Source organism: Salmo salar, chromosome ssa03 (genome assembly GCF_905237065.1).
Source record: "Salmo salar chromosome ssa03, Ssal_v3.1, whole genome shotgun sequence".
Classification (NCBI taxonomy): Eukaryota; Metazoa; Chordata; class Actinopteri; order Salmoniformes; family Salmonidae; genus Salmo; species Salmo salar.
Window position 1 is genome coordinate 20790205 of NC_059444.1, and position 10647 is coordinate 20800851.

Below are 10647 nucleotides of genomic sequence, written 5' to 3' on the forward strand. Positions count from 1 at the left end.
TCACCTGCAGGTTTGCCTTGGCTACAGCACACACCGAGAGGCGCTAAATCGATGCCTTAAGTCCCCACTACACTACAGAAATCTTTGGCTACGTCCCAATTCTCCACCCTTCCACCAAAGACTGCACTTGCACACACTCCGTCATGGTATCTCCTCCAGCCATTTGGTACTACATTAAATCCATGACTGGGAGTGCACACTTTGGGAAAAGTGTGGAGAATCGTGATGCAACCTTACTCTTCCCAAGGGCTGAGAATAGTGCACATCCCTGCAAGTTTGTTAAACATTACAATAGATGTGGTTTGCATAGGAATCAAGACTGTTAGCCTACTCTTCAAGGCTTGCTGAGAAAATTACTGTTGACAACCAATTACATTTTTCATTTTCAGCACTCTGGAATCTGCTCCAAAGGCCAGCTCCGATATAGGCTATGCAGCTTCTAGACACTTCAGAATTTTCAGTTCCCATTGCATTCATTCAAAGCCTTGACCAGAGCTCTAGTCAAAAGTAGTGCACTATATAGGGAATAGGATGCCATTTCAGACACAGCCCTTCACTTTGTCCCTTCTATATTTGTGTACTTGCATAACCTTGCAGGAGGTTTTTTCCCCAGTGAGCATAGCATGAGCAAGCTAAAACACTGCATTCACAAGCTGATTATTCTCCTCTATAAGATGTTTTATAATCAGCCTAGAACTGCAGCCTTGGGGAAAAAAAAAAAAGGTCCTTGCGTTTGGCAGCAAGTGTCATGTCCGAAACTTCGGTGACTAAGCATTTTTTTTACCTTCTGTTTTGGCCTGGATTTGTCAATGTGTAGTTCATATATACATAATCTTTGATCAGAATTACTGTTTTACCTCCACCACAAAATCCCTAGTTTGAAAGCAACCATTTTTCTGGAAGCTGTGCTGCACCATGTTCCCCCATGTGTGCCAGTCTCCTAACAATTGGAGTTCAACCAATGAGCTTCAGCCCCTGGCCATATGAGTGACAGCTAGCAAGATGGACCCACCACAGCAGAGCAATGTGGTGCACATATGTGACGTAGTAGGTCACTTAGTGGTTAAGCGTGTTGGGCCAGTAACCCAAAAATCTGCCGTTTTGCCCTTGAGCAAGGCAGTTAACCCCCAACAACAACTGCTCCCTGGGAGCTGATGACGTGGATGTCAATTTAGGCAACCCCCACAGCTCTGACTCAGAGGGGTTGCATTAGATGCAGAAGACACATTTTGGTCGAATGCATTTAGTTGTGTAACTGGCTAGATATCCCCATTTCCACCTAGCATGCCATTTTCAGGGACCACTTTTGGATTGTGAGCACTACTTTAAAATCTACTGGCTAAAAAAAGTACCAGAGAATACATTTAATCAAAACACTCCCTTTTTATAGGCTACTTCCCTAGCGTGGCAATGGGCTAGCAGAGGATAAACTGACAACCATCCGTCTCTTCCTCCTCCAGACCACAACAGTCTAGAAATAGGCTAACCCTTAAAATGTGTATTGTTCGCTGTCAGGTCTGCTCTGAGGACCCACGGCTGCTCCTCTTGTCCTCCCTGCCGACCAGGCAGCTACTGTCCCAGCCGCTGTAAATGTCACATAACATGATGGTCTGCCACAGGGAGCAGGGACTGAATGACGGGGCCACGGAGAATCAGAGAACGTCTAGAGAGTAGAATTCATAACTTTACTACTGTTAGACTCTGGATGAGTGCCAAAAAAAACACACCGTGTATTACTCTTCACCAGAGCCCTATGGGTCCTGGTGAAAAGTAGTGCACTGTATAGGGTGCCATTTGGGATACACACAGAGCATGTCTGGAGAGAAGAACTGGTTATGCAACTCCACTACTGTGAGACTAAGTGGTCTACACAGCTACTTCTATAAATTGTTTCCTGAAACCATCTGGGGACATATATAATGCACGTCTCAGGGTAGGAGTGCTGATCTAGGAGCAGGTCCCTTTCAGTCCATGTAATCTTATTCATTGTGATCTAAAAGGAAAAACTAATCCCAAATCAGCCTTTCTACTCTGCGACGCTTGATAAATACAGCACCTGTGCTAATCTCACCAAGGCTCAACACCTCTATGAGGGGGAGATGGTATGTGGCTGAATCCCAAAGCACAGCCATTTCCCTATATAGTGCAGTACTTCTGACCAGAGCCCTATGGGCCTTGGTCAAAAGTGCACTACATAGGGAGTAAGGTGCTATTTGAGAGGCAAAAACCATCCGACTCTCAATGGATAACAGTTCATAGGTAGTCACGCATTTGTGGTGAAACCATTTTACACCTGATTTCAGCTGCACCACAGCAGAGATTTGGGTCAGGTAGGCTAGCCCATCACGCAACACATTCCAGGTGAATGCGGTCACAGCAGTGAGAAACTGGTCGACTGCCAACATCTGTGTTCAAGGAAAACTGGCACTCAGACAAAACACATCCCTCCAATTCCCTCTGCGTCATGTCTCAGACATTGACCTGGTGACAGTGAGTTCACCCAACAAACACTTGCTGTGTGAACTGACACAGTTAACAGTTATAAAAAGTTGAGCAGCCAGGTTGAAAAATAAGTCTAATGAGCAATCAATTGGAATAAGGCACACGCATAGCGCAAGCTAGAACATCTATTCCCCCACCCAAAACATCCATTAAAAACAACTTTGTGACATAAGGTGGATACCATGCTTATCTCATTTCCCATGCCAGTCAGTGAGAAGCTGTCTGTTGCCTGACAGCTCCCTTTTGACAGGGTGCTCAGTATACTGCATAAGTAAACAGACCACTCCTATTGTTATGTGCCTCTATTATGCAACACAGTACATAAGAATGGAGTGGAGACTTCTTTGTGAAGAGGCCCACTGCTGGGACTCCTGCTGTGAGCCTCAGAGCATTAAGATACATTGTGTCACAGAGGAATGTCAATAAGACATGTCCTGGCCATGCCATAAATAAATCAACACATTCAAGTCGAAATGTGCAATTAAAGTAGTCCTCCAGCATAAAAACTTGTTGAAATGCAATATCCCAAGTATAAATACAGTAAAGTACACAAAGGGTGAAATAAAAAGGGTATTTTAGACAACTGGTCTGCAGGGAGTGGGAGCATCTTACCTTAGAGCATCAAACAGCTTAGGTAGGCAATCACTAGAAACAGGTTTCAACTGACGCATGGCATGTATAAAATAAGGATACCATTTGTTTTTTTAACTAATCAACTACAAAGCTGGCTATACAAGTTAGTGCACTGAAATGTAAACACAGACCGGCCCAAGAGACATGACAGCGAGAACAGAGGGTACATGTCATATTGACAAGGTACAAACGTCCACATCATAACAAGGCCACGTGCCTAGCCAACACTTGCTGGGACTTGAATCCTTGAGCGTGAAGCCAAATATGAACCTAGAGGTGCCCAGCAAAATACAAATTGTATATAGCCAACCATATGCTTTTTGAAAGTAAAGCAAAACAGTGCAGCCATGAGTGATTGCTCTCATGCATTCGTTGGCGCGCTAATTTATAATAATTCAACAGCGTAGGCTATTTGGAGCGCACACTTATGGTTAAACTGAAAAGACAGACTATCCATGCAAGGCACACAATGTTTTCATTTTTCCCCCAGTATCGCCATCATCCCACAGGCACAGTTGGAGGGCATATAATTTCCGATATTTAGCTCCCCCTTGCACCGGTCCTTTGCCATTACGCCAACACAAGGCCCATCCCAAAAACTGACAACAAAATGTCGGATTGACGGGAGTCACGTGATTCCTTTGTACTTTGAAAATCATCTCAAGCGAAAACAACCAGCTAAAACCAGAATATAGTATAATATATAGAAATAATACCCCGTAGTGATCTGTAAAATGTATTAATGTATTATTAGCATGGTATCTACACCACATTTTCGTCGTCTTTTTGAAAATACAATTGGCGGCCATTTTGTGCAAACTTGCGGAGAAAAAAAAGAGTAACACCTCTCAAAATATAAAAATAAGTTAACGTGTTTTTCCTCAGATTTTCGAGCTATAAAACATACCGATTCCTCTTCTTTTTCCATCCCCGTCGGCATCTGCGGCACTGCCCGGTTAATAGATGCATATTCGTGCAGGTCTGGTAAATCCTCACATCGGAAGACGGGTAGTGGCTTGGACGCGTCCAGCGCCCGTGCACGAAACGACAATTTACTCATTTTTTATAATTCGAAATGCAACATAAATCTATCAGATCTCCTAAAATTCACAACGGTCTCGAGTTGCGCTTTCATGGATGACTCTGTTGTTTTTCAGAAATCTACGGTTCGACTGGTTGAAAGCTATATTTTAGGGCGTCGAACGGAGCCGGGAAGGCCCGGATCTTGGTCGCTCTCTTTCGGTCTATTTTTTCAGAGGCTTCGCTGTCTATCGGTGGTTGAGTACGCCATGGCCAACATGGCGGACATTAAAAACTCTTTATAACGCTCCGTTCGCACAGAGCAGCCCAACCCACCGATCATCGAACAGCCATTCCCACACGGTTCCGAGCGCGTGCGCGACGGTGGGGGTGGGGCGAAGCGCCCCCACCACCCTTCCAGTGCCCCAAAAGTAAACAAGTAAATAAAACAATTTAGAGAACTAGTTAACTATATGATTCAGGTTACATTTGGGATTGCAATAACAAAGGAGCATTGACACTACAGAATATTTCGCTGCATGTCCCTAATTGATTGCAAACTAAATAGCCTACATTGCCCAATTAATCATCAGTGACTAAATAATTCTGAATTGTCACAGTAACATTATATATATTTTTTACCTTTATTTAACTAGGCAAGTCAGTTAATAACAAAATCTTATTTTCAATGACAGCCAAGGAACAGTGGGTTAACTGCCTTGTTCAGGGGCAGAATGACAGATTTTTACCTTGTCAGCTTGGAGATTCGATCTTGCAACCTTTCCTTCGGTTACAAGTCCAACACTCTAACCACTAGGCTACCTTTTTTGTATTTCACCTTTATTTAACCAGGTAGGCCAGTTGAGAACAAGTTCTCATTTACAACTGCGACCTGGCCAAGATAAAGCAAAGCAGTGCGACAAAAACAACAAAGTTACACATGGGATAAACAAACATGCAGTCAATAACACAATAGAAAGAAATCTAATTACAGTGTGTGCAAATGAGGTAAGTGTATTATCATGCACATTTTTCTCCTGCTTCTGTTTTACATGTGATTTGTACATTTAGAGGGGGTTTCCTGTATCTTGCTGATGCAGTGATAACACACCTAGTTCCTATATAAAAGTTATAATAAAATAAAACCCTTGAGATGAAGCATGAACAAACATTTTTTTTTAAATAACTATATTATAAATGTAAAATAAACTAATCAGTCACTAAATTGTGACTAAATTACCAGTAAGGTAAAAACTGAAAAGCTTCCAAAAATATTTTCCAAGTTCAAAAATGTCACCCTCGTGTGATCAAGCCTAGAACAGTGGCCCTCTCCAACAGAACTGTGTGGGTCCTCTGTGTCCCACAGTAATTTTAATATTTGGAAAAATTAAGAACCTCAAAACAAAGGGTTCTGGTACCTTGAATAAGTAAGCCTTTTCCAAGCCAGAGAGGCTCCTGCCCTATGGACCAATCTCCAATACTCCCATGTAACGTGAATCAATTCTTAATAACGGTATCATTCTAGAAACATAAATCCCTCTTTCATATATCAAAATAACTTCACAAATGCAAAATATATACTTACTGTACACTGTTTTAACTCAGTTGCAGCCGACAGTATTTTTCAGTGACAAAACGTTTATGGCATCCGTCTTCCGTTTACACACTGGTCTTCGGAGACAGACAGCTAATTAGCCCTAGTCCACTGTCTTCCATCTGTTTCCGTAAACAAGTGCTCTAACATGGAAATATGGCTGTGTGGGAACCCTAACCCTATAAAAAAGGTGTATATCGGGGCCTCCGGAGTGGCGCAGCGGTCTAAGGCACTGCATCACAGTGCTAGAGGTGTCACTACAGACACGGGTTCGATCCCGGGCTGTATCACGACCAGCCGTGATCGGGAGTCCGATCGGGTGGAACACAATTGGCTCAGTGTCGTCTGGATTAGGGGAGGGTTTGGTTGGGGGGGGGCTTTACTTGGCTCATCGCGCTCTAGCGACTACTTGTGGCGGGCCGGATGCCAGTGTTGTTAAGCCTGGTTTGGCGGGTCATGTTTCAGGGGACGCATGACTCGACCTTCGCCTCCAGAGCCCATTGGGGAGCTGCAGCAACGAGACAATAGCGAAGGGGCAGATTAAAAAAAATATATATTATTAAACAGTGAGTATAAATTTAACCTTTTGTTTTGTGAAATTATTTCTCTGATGTGAAAGATAAGGTCCTTATGCTTCCAAAATTGTACCACATGCGTGTTAATGTTCAGACCGAGCGTCGCGGCTCTTAATAAAACTCCCTTGTACAGAAGATGCCTTCGTCCAAATGACTCGTGTAATTTGATGGAACTGAGAGTCATGATCACAGCCTACCGCTGCAAAGTATGCTAGTCTGTCACAGGGCCTTAACCTTATAACTCCTTAATGCTGAATGGCAAGCAGAGGCATCTGGTGCTAAAGCCCATATTATAAAAACATTATCTGGGCTTACCTATAGTAATGGCAGACATCGGGTCTAGCCAGGTTCCAAGAGTTGTAGATTCCACCCAGGGTAATCCATTACAAAAGACAGCGTCATTTGGGATCTGAATGGGAATTTAAAAAAACATACCAGTCATAATTTCTTTGAGTGTTGGTAATTATAGGGGTCATCATGTTGGTAGGACGGGACTGGGACAGCAATTCCAATTGCAAAGAGCAACTTAAATCAAAATGTGCCTCAGAGTAGGAGTGCTGATCATGTCATCATGATCTGAAAGGCTAAACTGATCCTAAAATCATCCCCGCTCCTCCTACATGCTTTAATACAGGCCCAGGACAAGTATAGTGTTTAGTCTCTGACATGCAGTGGCCAGGGCTAGGAGTAGTTTGATCAAGCCACTCCACAGATGTATTATGTTAATTACCATCATTCCAAACAACTTGGCATTAGTGATCACGGATTCCTTCAGTCGAATTTCAACTACTAAGGGTGCGTTCATAAATTCACTCTGGCTATCTACTCCGATTTCAGACAAGTGTGCCAGAGCTCAGAATAACTAAGGAATTTACGAATGCTCAACACCTAAATACGGCAGGTGTCAATAAAATTCGGCAAAAACGCAGATTTAAATTGTTGTCAGCAGCACAATTAGTCACCAGCGCTCTGGATAACAAAAACCAGGAGGCTGCTGAGGGGAGGACAGCTCCTAATGGCTGGAATAAGGTCAATGGAATTGTATCAAACACAATGACATGGTTTCCATGTGGTTGATCCCACTCCATTGACTCCATTCCAGCCATGATTATGAGCTGTCCTCCCCTCAGCAACCGCCACTGATAAAAACAGCCTAACCAGCACTGCTAGGGCGAGATGTTCTCATTTGTGTCTGGAAGTAACTAGCCAACTAGCTTGGTTGTTTGACTGCTGTTGTGAGGTCAGAACTCTCGGATCAACCCTACTCCTCAGTCTGACCTTCCAGTGTGTGCACTCTGAACGCTCTTCATTTACGAACGGACAATCTGAATTTACGGACGCCTAGAGCGCATTCTGGCACTGCAGATTGAATTTACAAACACACCTTAAATCTGAATGTGTGCAATTCCTTTTTAGATCACTGGTAGTTGGCTGGCAGTGTTTAGCTATCAAATGCCTTCCTTGATGGCATTAAAGTAAACTAGTTAGCTATAACGTGACATTCAAATGAACGTTAGTGATTATAAAACGTATTAACCAATTTACAACATTATTGCACAGTTTATACATCAGATTTTATTATGACACTTCCTGGAAATGACCGTAACGTTAGCTGGCTCTGACCTTTTTCCAAACAATATAAAAAAAAAAAAAAAAACGGTTTTGCATTTCGCACGTCAGAACAACCTTTGAAAGCCAATGACAAGTTACAACACAATCGCAAGCCAAACAATAAAACACAGTTTTACTTAGACAAAAACAATGACGTCTGCTAACTAGCTAGCTAAAAATGAAGCTGTCTCGCGACTGTAACGTTAGCCAACCACCGATGTCACGTCAATCAGCAAGCCAACTTGCCATTCGATTGAATTGTAATTACTGTAACAGTCTAGCTGGCCATCTTGCAAACAACCCGATTTTCACGAGACAGTTTCGATCAGTAAATTGATGAAGTCAAAGATATCAGAAAAACGTACCATTACATTTGCTCCAGGATGGGTGATAACATTTCTGATGATCATGAGATTGATTCCCCAAATGGCCAGACGGCACAACTGAAACGTTGCAAACGTTATCGTCAAACAAACTCAATGGAGTTCTTAGGAAAATATTTTAAAAAAAACTGATTTTCGTATCGGAAAGCCTCCGCCGAACTAATCCGTTGTTGAAATCAGGAAATTATAAGGGTAATTTTAAAGAAGATTAGCTTGCTATCGAAACTAGCTGGCTAACGAATAGGAGAAGATAACTGTCTTGTTGGGGGTTAACAACTTTGCAACAAAAGACGCATCCTGATTGGCCGGCGGCTAGCACCAATCACCTGTAGAGCGCGCTGTGTTGATGAGCTCAAATCCCAAAAGAACGTTCCATCTGTTGCAGCTACATAGTATAGTGAACCTGAGCCCTCTGTGATTACAACGGGAATGGACTACCTAACAGACACATAGAAAAACACTATTTTTCAATTGCAGTGCTTCCTGCTGGTGCCTGACTTCATTCAGGCTCAGATAGGGAAAGGTCAATCTGTACACTATTTACCTCTTCACATAAATCAGTGAATATACCTGGGATGAACATTTTATGTGATGGAACTATTAAAAAAAAAAAATAATAATTCAACCAGGAAGACCTCCAGCATCTTCACAAGGTCCTTTGCTGTTGTTCTGGGATCGATTTTCACTTTTCGCACCAAAGTACTTTCATCTCTAAGAGACAGAATGCGTCTCCTTCCTAAGCGGTATGACGGCTGCGTGGTTCCATGGTGTTTATACTTGCATACTGTTGTTTGTACAAATGAAGTGGTACCTTCAGGTGTTTGGAAATTACTCCCAAAGATGAACCAGACTTGTGGAGGTCTATCATTTTTTTTCTGAGGTCTTGGCTGATTTCTTTTGATTTTCCCATGATGTCAAGCAAAGAAGCACTGAGTTTGAAGGTAGGCCTTGAAATATATCCATAGGTACACCTCCAATTGACTCAAATGATGTCAATTAGCCTATCAGAAGCTTCTAAAGCCATGACATCATTTTCTGGAATTTTCAAGCTGTTTAAAGGCACAGTCAATTTAGTGTATGTAAACTTCTGACCCACTGGAATTGTGATTCAGTGAATTATAAGTGAAATAATCTGTCTGTAAACAATTGTTGGAAAACTGACTTGTGTCATGCACAAAGTAGATGTCCTAACTGACTTGCCAAAACTATAGTTTGTTAACAAGACATTTGTGGAGTGGTTGAAAAACGAGTGTTAATGACTCCAACCTAAGTGTATGTAAACTTCTGACTTCAACTGTAAGTATCATGTAATTGCAAAAATACACTTAAGTATCAAAAGTAAAAGTATAAATCATTTCAAATTGCTTATTTTAAGCAAACCAGACTGCACAAATTATTTTAATTTTTCATTTTTGGATAGCCAAAGCATTTGTGTTTAGTGAGTCCTCCAGATCAGATTCAGTAGGGATGACCAGGGATGTTCTCTTGATAAGTGAATCAATTGGACCATTTTCCTGTCCAGCTAAGCATTGAGTGTCAGGGAAAATGTATGGAGTAAAAAGTACATTATTTTCTTTAGGAATGTAGTGAAGTAAAAGTAGTCAAAAATAGAAATAGTAAAGTACAGATTCCCCCCCAAAACGACTTAAATAGTACTTTAAAGCAATTTTCCCTCAGTACTTTGCACCACTGCCAGTATCTGCAAACTTCTTATCTCAAGTCATCAGGCATTACAGCAGCAGCAAGACTGCAGGTGCAGGCATGTGAGAACAGTGGCAGCTGTATTTCTGTTGTTCAGATCATGACACACTATCCTGAGATTTATCCTGAGTTGGAAAATGGATGAATTGGCAAGGATAAGAGAGCTGAAATGCATATTTTAAAGGTCCAGTGCACTCCAAAACTTGATTTCCTGTGTTTTGTATATATTTCCAAACTATGTTGGAATAATACTGTTAAAATGATAATGCCCTTTTAGTGTAAGAGCTGTTTGAAAATAGCTGTAAATTATACTGAACACAAATATAAATGCAACATGAAACAATTTCAAAGATTTTACTGAGTTACATTTCATATAAGAAATTCAGTCAAATGAAATAAATTCACTAGGCTTTAATCTATAGGTTTCACATGACTGGGAATACAGATAGGCGTTTGTTGGTCACAGATACTGTAACTTAAAAAAAGGTAGGGGCATGGATCAGAAAACCAGCCAGTATCTGGGATGACCATTTGCCTCATATAGCGTAACACATCTTCTTCACATAGAGTTGATCAGGCTGTTGATTGTGGCTTGTGGAATGTTGTCCCACTCCTCTTCAATGGCTGT

At 41.7% G+C, this 10647-nt stretch overlaps 1 protein-coding gene across 3 annotated transcripts in view; it reads right to left on the reverse strand.

The window, feature by feature from the left end:
• Positions 1-8589, reverse strand: part of LOC106599517 (enhancer of polycomb homolog 1) — a 45423-nt gene extending 36834 nt beyond the window's left edge. Inside the window, exons 1-2 of one of the 3 annotated variants that reach the window (XM_014190797.2) lie at positions 8301-8589; positions 6640-6733 (exon numbers count right to left, since the gene is read on the reverse strand). Coding sequence is in view for 2 of the 3 variants with exons in the window: in XM_014190795.2 (XP_014046270.2) it covers positions 4043-4195 (153 nt within the window). In the remaining variant the exon portion in view is untranslated. Of the gene's footprint in view, positions 1-4042; positions 4506-6639; positions 6734-8300 lie in introns of those variants that run through there. The other 2 variants (XM_014190796.2, XM_014190795.2) reach the window with 2 other exon arrangements.
• Between the last annotated feature and the right edge of the window lie 2058 nt (positions 8590-10647).